At 32.4% G+C, this 21,061-nt stretch overlaps 3 protein-coding genes and 1 non-coding gene across 4 annotated transcripts; 1 reads left to right on the forward strand and 3 right to left on the reverse strand.

The window, feature by feature from the left end:
• Positions 1 to 806: 806 nt before the first annotated feature.
• Trnaa-agc (transfer RNA alanine (anticodon AGC)) lies at positions 807 to 879 on the forward strand. The gene has a single exon. It is a non-coding gene; the product is annotated as a tRNA-Ala (tRNA).
• Positions 880 to 1,225: 346 nt separating this feature from the next.
• On the reverse strand, positions 1,226 to 3,749 carry LOC112047344 (glutaryl-CoA dehydrogenase, mitochondrial). Its single transcript, XM_024084439.2, has one exon. It carries the CDS (start codon positions 3,492 to 3,494, stop codon positions 2,217 to 2,219), a length of 1,278 nt encoding a protein of 425 aa, XP_023940207.1. The 5' UTR covers positions 3,495 to 3,749; the 3' UTR covers positions 1,226 to 2,216.
• A 7,209-nt stretch (positions 3,750 to 10,958) lies between these two features.
• LOC112047347 (UDP-glycosyltransferase UGT5-like) lies at positions 10,959 to 16,010 on the reverse strand. The gene is made up of 5 exons (XM_052885413.1): positions 14,774 to 16,010; positions 13,170 to 13,407; positions 12,504 to 13,102; positions 11,967 to 12,189; positions 10,959 to 11,767 (listed from the first exon to the last, which is right to left on the reverse strand). Exons 1-5 carry the CDS (start codon positions 14,795 to 14,797, stop codon positions 11,256 to 11,258), a joined length of 1,596 nt encoding a protein of 531 aa, XP_052741373.1. The 5' UTR covers positions 14,798 to 16,010; the 3' UTR covers positions 10,959 to 11,255.
• Positions 16,011 to 16,158: 148 nt separating this feature from the next.
• On the reverse strand, positions 16,159 to 20,785 carry LOC112047346 (UDP-glycosyltransferase UGT5). The gene is made up of 5 exons (XM_024084441.2): positions 20,509 to 20,785; positions 18,647 to 18,884; positions 17,978 to 18,576; positions 17,535 to 17,757; positions 16,159 to 16,820 (listed from the first exon to the last, which is right to left on the reverse strand). Exons 1-5 carry the CDS (start codon positions 20,530 to 20,532, stop codon positions 16,309 to 16,311), a joined length of 1,596 nt encoding a protein of 531 aa, XP_023940209.2. The 5' UTR covers positions 20,533 to 20,785; the 3' UTR covers positions 16,159 to 16,308.
• Positions 20,786 to 21,061: the final 276 nt, after the last annotated feature.

Consider the following 21,061-nt stretch of genomic DNA (forward strand, 5'->3'; position numbering starts at 1 on the left):
GCCACGGAGGCCGTCCAAATGTAGGTACTCGGCAAAAAAAGAACATTAACCGTTTATTTCTCTTATACATACCCCAAGTGAAATAACTGTGTACTTATTTCTTATTCTCTCGTCGTTTCATTAAAATAAATATTCCGAGGTAGTGATATCGCGGCGCATCTCAGAGCCCGGTGTGGAAAAATACAGCTATCAACCAAAATTGTGTTCCGGGAGAAAAACGATTTCCCCTTATTATCTCCAAAATAGTCATTCTTGTCTCCAAAGAATAATGCTCCAAGTAAACGTTATTACATAAGTATTTTATGATGGCGTTTAAAGGGAACACGTTTTGTATTAAGGGAACATTTTCCTTGTTTAAGACCCTCGTAAATATTATACGTACGTATTTGAAATACAATTACCCATCACAAAAGTCTTCATAGCAAATCGAATACCAAATTATGATAAAAAAAATTGCATCAAACCTACCTCGATTGTTATATCAAAATATTCAATAGAAATTTTAGGAAATTAGCATTACTAAAAATAAATGCTGGAATTCATTCATTATTCGTATAATTAATAGACGAATAATTTAAACATGACGTGTTTCATTAATTAATTATTTAGCTATCTAAACTGAGGAATCCATAATATGATATGAATAATACGAGCATTATTTACGTATAAACTGCAGTTGATCATATTTTTTGGAGCATATATTTTATTAATAAATATTTAATTTAATTAATTAAAACATTAAAACATTTTGCAATATTTCGAGAGAGCAGCCATAACATGAAAACATTTTCGATCGAATTGTAACAGGGGGCGTAGCTCAGATGGTAGAGCGCTCGCTTAGCATGCGAGAGGTACCGGGATCGATACCCGGCGCCTCCAATGATTTTTTTTTATTGAAGCTATTCTAGTAAATTTGAAGACACTAGTGAATGTGAATTTTGCACCACCTTATAAATGTTCTTATGCATAATGCTCTTTTTGGGTTTCCGATTTTTTTTTTTAATTTCAAGAATGCCTGCAAATGAACCAAAAAGAAACAAATTAAATTGGCCTAGCAGTTTTTGAGTTTAAGAGATTATAATGATCTAACTGCAACAACTAATTCTGATAACACATTCAGGTTCTGATATAACACAGATTGCTCTTAATTTACTAAAGTATAATTATAAATATGAGTAAGACTAAAGTAAATTCTTAATGTTCAAAATTAAAAGAAAACAATGCGTACTTTATTATAAATAATTATAATTTAATAATAATGAAAAATAATTTTACAACAGAATAATACATTTATCACCTCTGCGAAACAGTTACGTGCATTGTAACCGTTATACATATAATTAACATTATACATGATAAAAATATATATACATGATAAATATATTCTAAATTGGCTCGTAAAATGTACAGGTATACCGTGGCACTGCCCAATTACAAGGTGAGTTTGCATTTAAGTAGGTACTAAAATGGTCATTGGATAAAACTTAATAACAAGGTTGTAACTGAATCAAATCAAAAAACATGTTTTCTGTGACTGAGTATTGAATCTCGTTTTCAGTGTGAACACAAGTTTTTCTGGACATATGTCAACAGGCAACATTAATACAAACTACCGCGTAACATAATTTTAAATTGCATCCACACTTTACGTCTACATATGTTATTCAATTATGCAGGTACAAAGTATTGCATTAATGTTATTATGGGTTATGAGCCTGAAAAGCCAGACATACCACATTTTATGAAAATTAAAAGTTTGTCAGTCTATGCTTCTACCGAACTATGGTGGCTTTGAAAGCAGCAGATTTCAAGAGGCCAAACCGTTCCTACCTACATGAACGGCTAAGTACGGATTAATTCTTAAATTAAACCGTGCTGGGAATCAAACTTTTGACATCTCGGTCATAAGTCACGGCCACATCTACTGCACATTATTATACAGTCTTTAAAGTTTAATGATTAAACATACAATATCATACATAGTCTTTAAAATTCGGTAGCGATGTTTCAATTGACAGTAATCTATGAACAAATAAATACTTAAATTAACATTTTGAAATTTAGCACAGAGATGGATTTTGTTTTTTTTTAATAAAACACAAGGTAATTTTCATACTGATAATCCCACAAGAATGGTATCTGTGCGTGTATAACCGGGGCTCAGTGTGTAATAATTTACAAAAATATAATTAATATAATATAAAATACAAAATAATTTAGAAAAATGCTTGAATGCCAGTTATCGCTCTACCCAATATTAAAGCGTGAACGTCGTGTGTGCCTTCATAAGTATTAACCGCCTCCAAGTTCATAACGTGCCTTATAACGTGGTATTCGTCAGAAACACCATTACCACCGAGCATGTCTCGTGCAACTCTCGCAATTTCCAAGGACTTTCCACAGTTATTTCTTTTCAAAAGAGAAATCATTTCAGGAGCTACTAGACCCTCATCTTTAAGACGTCCTACGTGTAGGCAAGCTTGGAAACCGAGGCTTATTTCTGTAATCATGTCGGCCAATTTCTTTTGTATCAGCTGGTTTGAAGCGAGCGGTCTCCCAAATTGTTTCCTATCTAATGTGTACTCACGAGCTATCCGCAAACATGTTTCAGCCGAACCGAGAACGCCCCAAGCGATCCCGTATCGCGCATTATTGAGACATCCGAAAGGCCCCTTCATACCTACTGCGCCAGGCAATAAATTCTCCTCCGGTATAACTACTTCGTCGAGCAATATCATGCCCGTTGCCGAAGCTCTCAAAGAAAATTTACCATTGATTCGGGGCGTGTCCAGTCCCTTTTTAACTTGGGATCGGTCAACTATAAAACCTCTTACTTTATCGTCCTCTGTTTTGGCCCAGATTATAAGTATATCAGCGATAGGCGAATTGGTTATCCATGTTTTTGATCCACTAAGAGTATAGGTTTTTGACTTTGAATCATGTTTTGCCCTCGTTACCAACGCCCCAGCATCGCTACCGAAGTCAGGTTCGGTCAAACCAAAGCAACCAACTAAATCTCCTTTAGCCATTTTCGGTAAGTACTTTTGCTTTTGTTCCTCGCTGCCGTGCATGTAAATTGCTCCCATCGCTAAACTGCTCTGAACGCTCATAGCTGATCTATACGAGGAATCTACTCCATCCAATTCCCTTGTAATGAGTCCGTAAGTAACGGATGATACACCCGCGCAGTCGTAGCCCTTAATAGTACATCCGAGAATCCCTAACTCGCCCATTTCTTTGTAAATTGCCCGATCGAACACTTCGTTTCTATTTGCTTCTATTACTCTCGGCATAAGTTTCTCTTTACAATAAGCTCTCAATGAGTCCCGAACTGCCTTTTCGTCGTCATGTAATTGACGATCTAAATTCAAAGGGTCTTCCCAGTTAAAACTTACTTTTGCGCCGTATGAGCATGTCGTCGACAATGTTCTGAAATTATTAACATTACACACAACGGGCCACAGTTTAGAGAATCTAGTTATATTCACAGCCATTATCACAAAATACTGAACTAATTTAGTTTATTGTTCGCATGAACACCAATTTATCTTGTTTACGTTGCACTATCTCTGTACTAACTCTGCGTTGATATAATATTATACGAAAGCTGTATTATTAAAAAAACAAATAACGTCACAATTGACAATTCACGTTCATTTAACTTGATAACAAAATATTTCCATACAAATTATAACCTCACAAGTGACCTAGTGACAACATTGTATTGATCTCACTATCCTCTGTCCTCAATCCTGTAGCTATGTTCACGTTTCACGTAGTGAACTGTGGCTAACTTAACACGCTACGCACGTGTCCAAATTTATATATCATACATTCCAGATGTATGGGAGAATATTACGAGCCACCTGTATGTAATTTAGTTTGCTAACGCCAAAGTAAAAGGCGGAAGATTTTCGAGTAACATTACTTATTATCTTATCTAGCTAGTATTCTCGTTGATAAAATGTAACAAGGCTTATCGCACTTTGATATTATTTATAATGGGATATTATTTAATTACTATGATATAATATCTATGTAACGGCGTACCTATGAAGGTAAGGTATAAAATACCTGGTATACTTACCTACCACCGCCACTTATTTTATACCAGATTTATGTCTAAGAATTGTTTAAATTGTATTTTTTTATATGTACTTTTTTAATGTTAATATAAAATTGTATCTTAGTCTTAAATTATATTTTTAGTAGTAAAAGGATAATCATAAAATAAAATAAATTCAAAAATGAGAAAAATAATAAATATTACATAATCATTTACAGTTTTTTTTTCATTTTTGAATTTATTTTAATTTATGATTATCCTTTTATACTACTAAAAATTCAATGTAAGATAACACCTAATTATTTTTTGATATCAATTCCCTTCTTCTAATCTTTCGTATTGTAATATTATGTAGCTTCATAAATTTTAGAAAATGAATATATTTCACCAGTTCCTGATGACCTCTTCAACAATCCGGTTAGTAAGTAGTCTAACGAGGCAGTTAACATATCACAAAATAACTAATGTTACTCTAACAAATCAGTAAGTAACACGTTAAAGTGTTAACGTGTGTTAATGTAATAATACCTCAAGACTAGATACTAAAAAACTCGTAGCATTTTTTATATGGCAATTCCGCAGTTAAAATATTGTGCTATGCGTGGAATAGCTTTAAATCCTAAAACGTACGGTATTAATAATACTACTTGTACTATCTCTAATTATTCATCATCATCATCATCATATCAGCCGATGGACGTCCACTGCAGGACATAGGCCTTTTGTAGGGACTTCCAAACATCACGATACTGAGCCACCTGCATCCAGCGAATCCCTGCGACTCGCTAGATGTCGTCAGTCCACCTGGTGGGGGGTCGGCCAACACTACGCTTACCAGTGCGGGGTCGCCATTCCAGCACTTTGGGACCCCAACGTCCATCGGCTCTTCGCACTATGTGCCCCGCCCATTGCCACTTCAGCTTCGCAACTCGTTCTAATTATTAAGTATATAAAAATGTCAAGTAGGTAAAAGTTTGAAGTAGGATATAATATAATATTGAGCAGTGGCGAAGAATGGAATGTTGACTAAGGTAAGACGTCCCAAAGAATAGGAAATTCTAACCGCTAAACACAAACTCCGGTTTCTCATATCCATACATATATTCATTACGATAATGAATATGTATGAATGGATTTTTAAAAGGTAACCCGACGGGATTCAGCCTGTATGGACTCTTCGCCGCTGATACTGATTTAATTGTTAATTCTTTTGAATTAACAGTGAAGTGCACTTCATAGATGCAATAATGCACTGCTTACTTTAAGATCTCATTATGAACCTGTATTGAAGAAAAAGTTTTCCATTTTGTACAATTTTACGTACCTACCTATATATCTAATGCCTACCACAGTTAAAGGCCTTGTACACGCCACTGAAAATTACCCAAGTGTATATCAATCTAAAAAAAACATCCATATAGGTAGATAATACCTAATTCTTATTTATGAAAATGAACAATGTCCACAATTCAATTAAATCTCACACATTTTATTTCAAACTTTAACATGAGAAAAAATAAGACCCATAACATATTATGAATGAATGGTTGGAAAGTGGTGTATGGAGTATTGGAAAGTTATAGATGAAGTGGTAAAATCAAAATCAAAATCAAAATCAAAAATCATTTATTTCAAGTAGGCTCAGTTTACAAGCACTTTTGACACGTCAGTTGACTATTTGTAAAGATTCTATCACCGGTTCGGAAGGCAGGTTCTGCTGAGAAGATACCGGCAAGAAACTCAACAGTTGCTCTTTTGAAAAAGTCATACAGTATTATAATTTACAATTAATAACAAGTACTGTTTACATTTCTTATAGTTTTACTTTCTGTGTGAAGGTGGAAGCTGATCCAACGGCCTCCAAGCATCTTTATCATTAAGGAACTCATCAATGTTGTAGTACCCTCGACTAAGTAAATGTTTTTTAACACATTGCTTAAAGCTATTCATTGGCAGGTCCATCACAGTCTTGGGGATCTTATTATAGAAGAGTACACCCAAACCTACAAAAGATTTTTTTACTCTTTGGAGACGATATGCAGAAATAACTAACTTATGCCCGTGTCTAGTAAGACGTGGGTTTAAATCTCCTTTTCGTTTGTACAAATTAATATTTTGTCTTACATATACTATACTGTTATATATATATTGACAGGCTACTGTTAGTATACCTATTTCTTTAAACTTTTGACGAAGGGACTCGCGTGATTTTAATTGATATATTGCTCGAATTGCTCTTTTTTGAAGTACAAATATAGATTGTATATCGGCAGCCTTGCCCCACAATAAAATACCGTAAGACATTACGCTGTGAAAGTACGCAAAATAAACAAGCCTAGCTGTATCAACATCAGTAAACTGTCTTATTTTTCTCACGGCAAATGCCGCTGAGCTAAGTTTACCAGACAGTTTTTCTATATGAGCACCCCACTGAAGTTTACAATCCAAGGTCACTCCCAGGAAAACTGTGGAACTCTCCATTTCCAGTGTTTCACCATCGATCATTATAGACTTATCTAATTTTTTAACATTTGGCAATGAAAACTCAATACATTTAGTTTTCTTGGCATTCAAAAGTAGATTATTTGCAGTGAACCAATGCGACACATGCGATATGGCACGGTTTACGTCGTCAGAGTTATCTTTATTTCTGTCGGACTTAAAAATTAAGGATGTGTCATCAGCAAACAGTACAATCTCACATATGCCGCTGACATGGTATGGTAAATCGTTTATGTACACTAAAAATAGAAAAGGACCCAGAATTGAACCCTGTGGGACGCCCATTATGGTAGTGGAACCGTGCGACTTTATATCATTTATGCATACCTTTTGTGTTCTATCACTGAGATAAGAGGCAATGAGATCGAGTGCAACACTTTTGATGCCATAGTTTAACTTGAGTAGAAGGGTGTTATGGTCAACACAATCGAACGCCTTGGACAGATCACAGAACACACCAATAGCATTCTTAGAACCTTCCCATGCTTCATAAATATGTTTTAAAAGTTTAGCCCCTGCATCAGTTGTATTGCGACCTTTTGTAAAACCATACTGTTCAGGATGAAACAAGTTATTTAAATTAAAATGACATAAAAGTTGATTTAATATGATTTTTTCAAAGACCTTGCTAAGTGTTGGCAATATTGTAATCGGTCTATAATTATTAAGATCTGACTTGTCTCCTGATTTAAAAAGTGGTATCAATTTGCCATGCTTCATTAGGTTCGGAAAAATACCTAAGTCCACACATTCATTAAAAATAATGGCTAAGTGGGGAGCAATGACATCAATTATATTAGATATTACTTTCACTGACATGCCCCACAGATCTCCGGTTCTTTTTAATTTTAACAAATTGAAAGATTTTTTAATGTCTGATACAGTTATGTGGTGAAATTCAAAAAGAACGTTGCACTCTTTAACATTGCCTCTTAATAGTCTCTGGGCTTCCGTAGCAGACGAATCTAGTGAATCAGTTAACAAGATAGGAACATTCTGGAAAAAATCTTCAAAGGCATTAACAACCTCGATATCAGTGTTTACCTTTTTGTCATTGACAATTAATTCAAAACTGATATCCCGCGGTTTGATTTTTCCTGATTCTCTATTAATTATATTCCAGGTGGTTTGTATCTTGTTCTCAGACTCAATTATTTTCTGTTTGATGTGTAACGATTTCGCAAGAATACAAACACGTTTGAAAATTTTTGAGTAACTTTTTACATAATCTAAATAAGTTCGCGTTTGAGTATATTGTTTTTCCTCGTACAACTCGTACAGTTTGTCTCTACTTTTGTAAATGCCTACAGTAGCCCATTCGCTAAACTTTAATTTTTGGCTAGCATTGATGCGTTTAAAGTTAAAAATTTTACTAAACTCTCTGTCTATTGTCTTGAAAAGTGTACCAAAGAGCATGTCTGGATGATTATTTTCAAATGCAAGACTTGGAATTTTAGAAATAATTGTGTTTTTGAATCGCTTTAATTTACTTTCAGTTATTGGCCTACACTTTACCCATTGATTGCTATTGGTTTTATTATTTAAGATAGTAATTATTTGACCACTATGATCAGAGCTTAATTTATTTATTATCTTCTTTCTCTCAAGCACACAATTATAAAATATATTATCCAGACAGGTACCTGAAGTTGCGGTTATCCTTAAGTAGCGGTAAACAAAGTGAACCTTAAAACTGATTTAACTTTAACCTCAATTTAATTGCGTTCGTACAAGAAACGAGAACAAAGAAAAGAATAAACAGCACGACTTTATCTTGTATTTATATACCTTGATTTATTCCTGCCATGTATGAAACTACGGTTCAAAACAAAAGTAAGTAAAATTAAATCTGGAACAACACTGAACAACGAACTTATAAATAAGGTGCAAACCCACGACGATATAAAATCTTTATGTTGAACCATTTTCTATGCTTAGATCTTTGTTTTTCCTCGTTTTTTGTGCCAATAATATTTTTTTTATTTATACTCGGTAGTGAGCATTGTCACTAAGAAAATCGTTTTATAGCTATTACATTCTCTACCAGACACCAGGGGCGTAGCTACCGCCGTTAAGGGGCCCTCGAATTACAGAGGCCCCTCATGTGTGAAAGCACAAATTAGTAAAATGAAATCCACAATCCCACTTAGTCTGGTACTTCCTGAAAAAAAAAACCAACCAAAATCTAAACCTTACCCTTAACTCATCATTATCATTACTATGTAAAATGACGTTGTTGTAACATACCACACAAGATATAATATTCTTTTTGGTTGGTTTGGTTGGAAAGAATTTTTCAAATCGGATCAGTAGTTCCTGAGATTAAACAAACAAACAAACAAACAAACTCTTTAGCTTTATAATATTAGTGTAAGTTCTTACGGGAACGGGAACTACGTGGGTGAAACTCCGGGGCGTCAGCTTGTCATATATATTTGTGAAAACTCTATAATCATTTTTCTTTTTTTTTGTAATTATAATTATCTAATGATTTTAAACTTATTTCGTGGTTGTTCATTATGAATGTTATTTAAAATCTCGTCGTTTTATCGTGGTATGTACCCGTTTAAATAACATTTATAATTATCTAGTTAATATACAAATAAAATTATAATTTATTTTTGAATACGTAACCTACCTGCCTACGACACTATAATAAAAGATTTGACCAGCTGCATTTTGGCCTACAAAGTGATTAATTCCAGTGCCAGTTAAAACAGAATAAACGGAGGGAAATTCTGTACCAAAAACCACGGTACAAAGCAAAATACAGCAAAAAAATTGAGCCGGACATCGTGCAGCCGTGGACAGGGTCCCCTTATTTATGTCCAAAGCAAAACCCGGTGGCGTTATGACAGCGCATTCTCATTGTCCTCGTAAGCATATGTTGGACTTTTTTGTGGAACGTGTAATCCGTGACTAACATCTCTCAGTTTTGCACATACGAATCCCCATTTTTACGGATGCACAATCCTTTATTCTCAAAAATGTATGTTAAGCCGCGTTTATAACTAAAATCATTCGAAAATTTTAACATGGTGCGTTTGGATTTCTATTTCACAATCGACCAAATGAACCGACTTGCATACAATTTGACACACAGATAGTTTTTTTTTTATATAAACCCTTAACACTAATTACTTGTAATATGCGAAACTGCTATACCGATTTTCGTACTTTAAATAGCTTTAGATCTACTTTGAGCTTATATTTGGTTTTCCAAATGAAGGGCATTTTGCTGTTATGGAATTTTAACTGTATATGCGATCAAAAATTTAACTCCTGTTTGTGTTGGTAGAAGGATTTTGCTATCAATATTCGGGCAGTGAAAATTGTATGCTTCGTTTGTCTATTTGTTATTTGACTCGTAGACTTTATTTATATAAGAAAGATGAATTATTTTTATCATTATCATGATCCTACCTATTTTAAAGGCCCACAAATGGGCAATTCTCCCTTCTAGGATATATAGACCCTAATGAAATAAAAATTAACCACGTTATTTCCTAGTTGACCTTTGTAAAATCGACAAGAGTCAATATAAATTATGCAACTATCTCCTATTATTATACTCAGACACTTACCAAAGGATATTCGGCTTCGAAGATCATTATACTAGAGGCTGAGTCTTCTATAAATTATTCACTCTCTATTTGCATGACAAACGATGCCTGAGAACGGCGAGGTCTTAGACCTTAATGGCACCTTAGCTACTAGTTAAACTGCCCTTAATACCTACCTGCTCCACCCTTTCACACTTCAAAGATACGACACACTTTAATGGATCAGTGATTCTTCTACTCATATGCTAATACTGGATTAGCATACACTTTATTCTGCGACCATTTTTCTTGTCCGAAACTTGGACATTTCTATCTCAGGCTTAGTTGGATTTTAAAGCTGGATGATGTCATACTTAGTCTGATTCAAATCACGAAGTCATTTTGTATTCTATGAATGTTATTTCATAACATATTTGTGAATCTTTTATTGTAATTTTTTTTAACAATTTAAGCATAGAATATAATAATTTAATATTAGAATAATCGATCGATTACAATATCTGTTGCTATTATGTTGTATTAAAATTGAAACTTAGAAATATGAATATAAGGTAATTTTTCTTAAAAAACATACATAAAAAAACATACATACAGCCGAACGTAGAACCTCCTCCTTTTTGGAAGTCGGTTAAAAAGGGCGTTATTTTGCAAATTAAAATATATTGCAAGCAATTGCAAATATAAATAAAAGGTGAATGACCTATTAGCAATTTAATTAAAAAAGAACAAATCTACATAGTTTGCAGAATTTATTTCAGTAATGCAGGTTTCGGCCGAACAACAAACTGTAAAATGTTTTTTCAAATCTCCATTTTTTTAGGTTGGTCTGTCCATCTGTCCATCCACGGCTTAGCTCAGAGACTATTAATTTTAAAATTCCGATAAATTATTCTACAGATGTAAGTAGGTATCGGTATATACCGAAAAAGGTAAAATGTCATAGTATCTAGGTGGGAATTAAAATTTAAGGAGTTGCCAACAACATTGTAAATTTAGGTGACTTTCCAACAAGCAGGAGTGACCAAGAATGAGAAACAAATAGTATAGGTTTCTGCATGCTTTTATTTCTTTTGTACATTTGTTTAAACCATGATCGTCAATATTAATCAGCTTGCTGACAAAAATTATGCCCGTTTTTTCTTTCTAGATACCTTTTTCTGAGGTTTAGATAAATATTTTGCGACTGTCATTAATATTTTAACAAAACATCCTATTACTGTTATGATTATAACAAAAATAAATGCATATACATCCACCATGGTATACGCAAACCAATTCATATTTCTTGCAGGATTCTTCATGTATTCAGCACCTTTATTACGAATTACATATTCTAACCAGAACATTGCTGTATCTATTGGACTCATTGGCCTATCTTTCCATCTTCGTTGTAAATTTTTAGCGCTTTTCATATAAGAATCATCGTTTAAGATATCGTTAAGAGTTTCATATAAAGTGTCTTCATTTATTTTGTGATATTCTAAAAGTTTGCCGGCACCAGCTTCTTCAATTAGAAGCAAATTGTTGTATTGATCGCCATATATAGGTATACCGACTACAGGGACTCCATTAAATATTGTTTCTTGCAACCCTATTAGACCTCCGTGTCCAATAAATACTTTGATGTTGGGATGAGCTGCAAAAAATAATAATATGTTGTTTAAATAAAATCTAAGTAAGTACCTACTTGGATTTTTCACCACTTCTGTATATTCAGGTCATCATCAAACTATTTTTTATTATTTAATCCGGTGGAAACCATTTCCTATATTTTAATTTTTTGGTTTGATTTGATCCAATTTGAAGATTGGTCATTAGGAAAATTAAATACTTACCAAGAATATCTTTTTGGGGTAACCATTTGCGTATAACCAAATTATCTGGTTTTCCTTCTAAATCATCTTCTTCCCATTTCCATAAAACAGTCTGTTTCAGGCGCTTGAATACATTTAAAAATGCATTCTTTTTCTGTGGTGGTAATTCAGAACTTCTAACATTTGATCCAAAGCTTACAAAAACTACACCTTCTTTTGAATCATCTAATAGCTTTTGCAAATCCTAAAAATAATCTAATATTTTTACCTATGTTGGAATAAATACTAACAAATTTCACTTTATTTTTTAGTTATTATTTATACGGTCGTTGTTATTTATTAATAAAACGAATGAGAAATAAAAAGTATTTACTTTTTGACAAATTTTTATTATCTCATTCATTTTATTGTTATAATATGCTATGAAATAGAGTTATTACTGTTATAACTTTAACAAAAATAATTCATTTAAACTAAAATAATAAGATTAGGTTGTTTTAATTTAAATAAATACTGGCCATACATGCTTATTTTACATGATATAAATTTATATCTTACATTTGGTAGGCTTGCATTATAAGAAGTAAGATGAACTCCGCCAATATCTACAATATTTGGTAACAGCGCAGAAGGAGTATCGTAGCTGAAGTGACTATTGATCAACATTAACGCAGCATCCCTTTGCAATTCATATAAGCTTGGAGTATTATCGCCCAACTCTGGGAAATACTTTTTAACGAGCTCTTCTTGCTTGCCAAGGTACCAATATTTCCACCAAAAATAATCATAGGCAGTGAAGTAAAAGTTCCTTAATCTGCCCCAAAAACTTCTGGGATTATGTACATCTAGATATTCTGCTGTAACTGTAGCTAACTGAAGCGGATTACCCGTCGCTAAATTATGCTTCATGCAGTTCCCAAATGTGGATATAATTGCTAAGGGTGCATTATATTTTACTGACAATGCAAGCAAAGCTTCTAGAAAAAATTGTTCACAAATAACTAAATCAAAGGTGTTGTCCTTCTTTAAAAACTCTTTTACTTCAGGAGAGGACAATACTACATTTATTAGACCTATGCTGCCTGGCCAATGTATTTTTTTATGAAATTCTTCAGCAGATAAAGATGTCAAATCAAAAATATTTGGTGCTTCGCCACCTATAAAAGATAAACACTGTTATTCTGAGACAACTCTTTATAACCTAGTCGGGAAAATTTTACTTACCAATTAGTTCCCAGAATCTTTTTTTTACCACTTGTACCTGATGATAGTTAGGCAATGGAATATGTTCTAAGTGCGTCGTTATAACAGTCACATTATGTCCTCTTTGAGCTAATTCTAATCCAATTGGCCTTAAAGCTATATAGTGTGACATAGATGGAAAAGGTATTACATACAAAATATTTGCAGATTTACTATATTTTGGCATCAAAGAAAATATCATTAAAAGCGTAAACCCAATCTGTAAATAACGAAGCAAATCAAAATAATGAAATTGAAGTCGAGTGTCGGTACATTGAACAATATTTGGAAATAAAAATGTCGATGGGCCGGCAAAAGGCGAGTACCTACCTATTAAATCTACTAAACTTTCCGTTAATACTTAAAGGTAGGTTGATAAATTTATCTAATATCAGGACAATATTATTTTAGCTTTATAAACACACATTTTCTTGAGTAGGTATGCTAAGTATGCATGAGTGTCTACTTAAATAACAATGTAGTAATGTATGTACAATTACCACCCTACCGCTATTGATAAGAGACGACCGCAAACCTATAAGTACGAGTAATACAATTATTTAATTGTTATTGTTAGTAGAGTGATCTACCCCAGATGAATACTAGGAGAAATAACAGCAAAGTCACCGTCAAAGTCAAACTTTACGTAACCTTCATATAATCATCATCATTATCAGCCGATGTACGTTCACTGGAGGACATTGGCCTCTTGCATGGACCTCTAAGCACAAAGGTCTCGAGCCGCCAGCATCCAACATCAGCTCCTATTCATATATTAGGTACGAGATATTAATTTTACTTTTAGGCTCTCCCTCATCGTACTAAGTTACTCTACCTCGTCAGTCAAGTGATTAGCCTCTTTGGTTTCGGATCACGATGTTGGGTTCGAATCCTGGGTATGGCTATAAGATACTGAGTTTTCCTTTCTTCTAAGGAATTTTCAGTTTGAATTCTAAACCCAAAGTTGGTAATTTAGTGGTGTGTTTCAGAGAGCACGTTAAGCCATCGTACCCGGTAATTATCATTAGCATCTGAGTTTAAAAATCATTAACACCCTACACCCAGCCAATATTGTCAATTTTAATAAAATATTATTATATTTTATTAATAATATATTAATATTATTTTATTGCCAAATTTAATTCTCCGAATTCTGCCAATTCGCATTAGGTCAGCGTGGTGGACTATTGGCCTAACCCCTCTCATTATGAGAGAATACTCAAGCTCAACAGTGAGCCGAATATGCGTTTAAAATGATGACGATGATAATCAATCACAGCTAACAATACATTAAAAAAAAAAAAAAAACATACAGTTGAACGTAGAACCTCCTCCTTTTTGGAAGTCGGTTAAAAATGAAAATATTCTTATGTATATACTAATGTAACAAAGCTATTGAGTTTATTGTAAAAACTATTTGAATTTTATAGATCATTGCGAATTTGTTATGCTCGTAGGCTTAGGTTTAGGTAATGCGTTTGGATAAAGGTATTTAATATAATATTTTACCTGCAAAATATTTTTAATAAATGTCCCATTATTTAAACTTTTGGTTTTGATTGAATAAAATAAAAAAAATAACTTACCATTTTAAAATGTTGTATATACATTTTTGCTTAAATGAAATATATATATTTTTATTAAATAGCATAATAATTAATATAATTCAATATGTTTTACCGCCAATCGAACACTTTATATAGCGTGTGCATCGATTGCACTCATAGTCAGTAATTCTACTTTTGACTTTGAGTTTAGATAACGAGGTGGAGGCACTTAACTGCCAGAGATTGACTAAAGGTTACAGCACACATATCGACTCGAAAAGAAATCGTAACTACGGTTAAATCGGTTACGGATCGTTACAATAATAATTTTCGTAACCCATAACGTTGTTTTTATATAGTAAATTAAGCTATATTAATTATATGATATCACAAAGTATAAAAAAATTACATTAGAATATTATTTTTATTTTACTTTGAAAATGGACTACATAATGTAATCCATGCGACCACTCTCGTTAATTTTAGGTGCGCGATTACCCTAGGGTTAAAACGTACCTGCTCCACCCTTTCACACTTCCATGATGTCGTATCCTTAATAGAAAAGTGATTTTTCTATTCATATGCTAATACAAACCTAGCGACCATTTTTCTTGTCCGAAACTTGGACGATTCTCAGGTAAATAACATTTTTAGAGCTCGATGATGTCATGGATATAAATCACGAAGTCATTTTGTATTTCTATGAATGTTATTTCATAACGTATTTGTGAATCTATTATGCCATATTTTGTAAAAATGTAACACCGATACGCGAAAAACGTTACAGATGTTGTTAAGTATATTATAATTATAATGAAATTAAAAGAAAAACTAACATAGCATAGGAATTTAAAATACGGCCAACCAAAAACCACCATTTTCAAAATTGGCATAGGAGTTGACGTTCAGTTGCAGAATCTACAATGCGCGTAGAGCAACGTAATAATGGGCGTTTTTTTAATAATCTTAGAATATATTTAGAGCTGGGAAAACGAACGAAATGATAATATGATCTAAGATCCAACATTAGAAATATATACCCTTATTTGTTATTTATTAATGATAAGAAATAAAAGATATATTTCTTATCACTAATAAATGATAATGAGGTATACAATATTAACAGTGACACATTGCAAATATGTTGACTAGTAAAATTGCGGCTTAACACATTTTTGTACAAACTCTAGGAAACCAAAATGAAGCATAAAATAAGCTTTCATTTGACATATTAGACAGATAAATAACTGATGAAGATATATAAATAACACTAAAAACCTGTTTAAACACAGGTTTTTAATAATCTGCAACTCTTGCTAATAAATAACACATAAGAGTTTAGTATAAATATTTCTAATGCCGGATCTCTTACTTATTAATATAGGTCATTATTAATACAAATAATTAACTATAATAGACAGAGGTTATTTTTGCGTTATTTTTATTATTTTGATAAATATTTGACAAGAGAAGAAAGCAATAGTATTATTTTCTGCATGCTTTTTAAATTTTTTGTACATACATATTTTATTTATATGAACTCATCATAAAAATATATTAATTTCATTAGATAATCATGCCCGTTTTTTCTTGGTGGATACCTTTTTCTGAGGTTTAGATAAATATTTTTTGACTGTGATTAATAATTTAACAAAACTCCCTATTACTGTTATGAATATAACTAAAATAAATGCATATACATCCACCATGGTATACGCAAACCAACTCATATTTCTCGCAGGATTCTTCATGTATTCAGCACCTTTGTTTCTAATTACATATTCTAACCAAAACATAGCCGTATCCATTGGACTCATTGGCCTGTCTTTCCATCTTCGTTGCATATCTTTAGCACTTTTCATATAAGAATCATCGTTTAAGATATCATTAAGTGTTTTATATAAAGTTTCTTCATTTATTTTGTGATATTTCAAAAGTTTCCCGGCACCAGCTTCTTCAATTAGAAGCAAATTGTTGTATTGATCGCCATATATAGGAATACCGACTACAGGGACTCCATTAAATATTGTTTCTTGCAAGCCTATTAAACCTCCGTGTCCAATAAATACTTTGATATTAGGATGCGCTGCAAAACATTAACAATAATTTATTAGAATTAAATTCACCAACTTAGGAGTAGAATTTCTTATTATCTCCTTTGTAGTATCTACTTTTGATTTTGCTGTAAATAAGAATCATCTTTTACGAGTGTAAAGTAATAACTAATGAAATTGCAAAACTGAACCAAACGAGTCTATTAGTGGATTTATTTTTTAGGTCTTTTTCGATTTCCTATAGTACCTGTTTTCTAAAATATAAAAATAATAAAGTTTAATGGTTTTAATCTTATTAATTTAGGTCAAATAATATTCTACATATATATATTTTGTTTTTAGGTTATTGGTTGTCAGCGTAGCTGCAGGCACAACAGGCTTAACATTTAGGCCTCAGGCACATTTTTTCTGTATTCTGAGTCTGCGTTATTGACGAGTGCTAGCACAAGGCGTAGTACGTCTGTGAGTCCTTAGTGATAGCTTTTTATTTATTTAGCATTAGGTGGGCATTTTTTTTTACAAGTTAGCCCTTGACTACAATCTCACTTGATGGTAAGTGATGATGCAATCTATGATGGAATCGGACTTACATTATTAGGAGGAGGATAAAATCCACACCCCTTTCGGTTGCTTGCTCCATCTACTATTAATAACAAAGATTTCCTACATTTTAGGATTTGGTCTTGATGGCTATGAAGAAAATTTATCCTAAAAAAATTGGAACTGTGGTAAATTAAAATACTTACCAAGAATATCTTTTTGAGGTAGCCATTTGCGTATGACCAAATTATCTGGTTTTCCTTCTAAATTATCTTCCTCCCATTTCCACAAAACAGTCTGTTTTAGGCCTCTAAATACGTTTAAAAAAGCATCCTTTTTCTGTTTTGGTAATTCAGAACTTCTAACATTAGATCCAAAGCTTACGAATACTACTCCGTCTTTCGAATCATCTAATAGCTTTTGCAAATCCTAAAAAAAATGAATAAATATTAATTGTATTCGTATAAATACTGACAATATTATATTTTACCTAAAAGTACAGACTTTTTATTATCTTGATCATTTTACCACGGTATGTGATACGAAATAGAATTGCTATTATTACTTTAACATACTAAATTAGATCATTCCAGTTTAATTGAATGTATACTGAAAATTAATGTGTAAATCAGATAAAATTATATCTTACTTCTGGTAGACTTGCATTATTGGAAGTAAGATGAACTCCGCCAATTTCTACAATATTTGGTAACAGCGCAGAAGGAGTATCGTAGCTGAAGTGACTATTGATCAACATTAACGCAGCATCCCTTTGCAATTCATAAAGGCTTGGGGTATTATCGCCCAACTCTGGGAAATACTTTTTAACGAGCTCTTCTTGTTTGCCAAGATACCAATATTTCCACCAAAAATAATCATAGACGGTGAAGTAAAAGTTCCTTAATCTGCCCCAAAAACTTGTGGGATTATGTACATCTAGATATTCCGCTGTAACTGTAGCTAACTGAAGCGGATTACCCGTCGCAAAATTATGCTTCATGCAGTTCCCAAATGTGGATATAATTGCCAACGGAGCATTGTATTTTGCCGACAATGCATGCAAAGCTTCTAGAAAAAATTGTTCGCAAATTACTAAATCAAAAGTATTGTCTTTCTTTAAGAACTCTTTTACTTCAGGTGAGGACAATACTACATTTATTAGACCTATGCTGCCTGGCCAATGTATTTTTTTATGAAATTCTTCAGCAGATATATCTGCCATATCAAAGACATTCGGTTTTTCTCCACCTACAAAAGAAAAACAGTGTTAGACTGAGACAGTTACTCTTATAGACGGACTTAAGAAAATTTTACTTACCAATTAATTCCCAGAAATTACTTTTAACCACTTGTACTTGATGATAGTTAGGCAGTGGATTTTGTTCTAAATGTGTCGTTATGACTGTCACATTGTGCCCTCTTTTAGCTAATTCTAATCCAATCGACCTTAAATATATATAATGAGACATAGATGGGAAAGGTATTATGTACAAAATATTTGCAGATTCAGCAAAATTTGGCGTTAAAGAGAATAGCATCAAAAGTGTGAACCCAATCTGTAACAAATGAAGCAAATTTAAAATGTAAAAAAGTACGAGTATGTATATAAAAGTTGTATCTACCTGTATTTTGATTAAAATTACTATAAATTGAGATAAGGCGATAATATACTTATACTACTAAATTTTCCGTTGATATAGTAAATTATCAACATCTGGGCGACTGAGCGGTGTTCGGTTTTTTTTTATTGTTTTTTAATAAATTACACGTTTATTTACTTGCATCGCCATGCTGTACATAATTTAGATATTAATATGCTCGTTTTACTTTTCAAACCTTACTTTACATCTTCATGTAGCGTATATGATAGCGTTTTTGAAAAACGTGCTTTTGTTTTCTTCTGTGACGCCAAAAAACCTTTTCAAAATACTCCACTACTCGTAGATCCTAATTTCTCAAGCTGTTTCGGAGATTTCGAAGTATTTTATGTACAAAAATTATTAATTTAAATATATTTAGATATCAGAATGATTAATCGTATAACTTCCTAAATATAATATATAACAGTAATAATATAAAACGTAGTATAACCTCATAAATACACGTCTCTTGTGTATATAAGAGGTAATAAGGTATTTATAATGTACAATATGGCTGAGTACATAAATAACAATATTTAAATATCACCCTTTTGATACGTGACGAATTGAACCTAGTATATTTGTAAATAATATTATTGACTATTACTCTGATATACTTATTATAGGTAATTGACGCAAATAGATAACCGCTGATTATTATCTAAATACCTACCTAGTTACAGTCCAATAAACGACATTGATGGGAGCGTGATGGGTTCAACTTCTACTGATCCTATTACGTAAAGTATAAATTCTAGAAATGACTCATTTAACCTGTGTCAACGAAATAACGTATAAATTAATGATTGTCACGAATAAATTAATCTTGAAGATTTAAATTCTAATTAGGTACACTACCTATTTACTTCAAATATTACACGTTGTAAATATATGCATATTTTTCTCTAAAAGTAATTTACATACGAAAGTTTCTCAAAAAGCTTGTAATTCATATAGGTACTCATACGAGTAGGTAGGTAGGTGTACTCTATACCAAAGTTTAAAGTTATTTTTTAGTTTGCCTGATTAGAAAGTTTGATTTTCATTTTTTAAGGGATCCGTACGTTCGCTTAACAAAACAAGTAGGATCAATCGGGTGTCAGTCTGACCCCTGTAATAGACATGACATGACTGCATCGTGTGTTAAGAAGGTTCTGTTATCTCAAATGTATTTTTTACTTATTAAAGAAAATTAAAACTATTTACTCCTTTTATTTCCAAAAATACTGAATTAAAAATTACTACTAATAACAATCATACAATTATGTAAACATAAAAAGCTACTTTTTATGCTAGGTAATTAATTAAATCAATACCTACTTGTTTTATTACCAATACCGGGTAGAAAAATATTATTGAAATGACTATAATTGCGTTAGGTTAGGTTAGATTATTTAGGCTATTAAAAATATTATTACTCGTAAGGTACCTTACAAATATTTTACACTAGGTATTTCTTGAATTATTTAAATTTTAGGCCTTGATTGATCTCTAACAACGTTTAAACTGTTCTAAAAATACGTAAAACAAATCAACTTACCATTTTCAAAAGTTGTACATACATTTTTGGTTGCTTTTTGTCTGGTATATTTTGGTGCTATATTTTTATTTAAATTTCATGATATTATGAAATAAGACACACTTTTTTACTTCAAATAATACAATTAGTATCTATTACTCTTAATATCGTGTTCATCGAACGCACTCTGTAGTCTGTACTTTTGAATACAGTCTACTTTTGGAATCAGATAACACGAGGCAAGGCCCCAAGGCCGAAGGCCGGAGGCCCCGTCGCTGCCGGTCACACCACAGACTGTGGTATAAATTAAAATAACTACTCATGTATGGCCTTGAAAAGTTTCAACTAGAAACGCTTGGAGAAGTCAATGACTGGACTGGCTAGCAGGCAAAAATAATGTAGACATGTACATCATATTTTTATGTAAAAAACCTGCACTAACTCATAAGTAATGAGAATAAATACCTACCTACCATTTAACGATTAGAAATAATATGTAATTTTCTTTTACTTTTAATTTAAATGTAAATCTAAATATTTAATACCAAATTACCAATCATTGGTTTACAGAAAT

The sequence above is a fragment of the Bicyclus anynana genome, chromosome 14 (genome assembly GCF_947172395.1).
Source record: "Bicyclus anynana chromosome 14, ilBicAnyn1.1, whole genome shotgun sequence".
In the NCBI taxonomy this organism is placed as follows: Eukaryota; Metazoa; Arthropoda; class Insecta; order Lepidoptera; family Nymphalidae; genus Bicyclus; species Bicyclus anynana.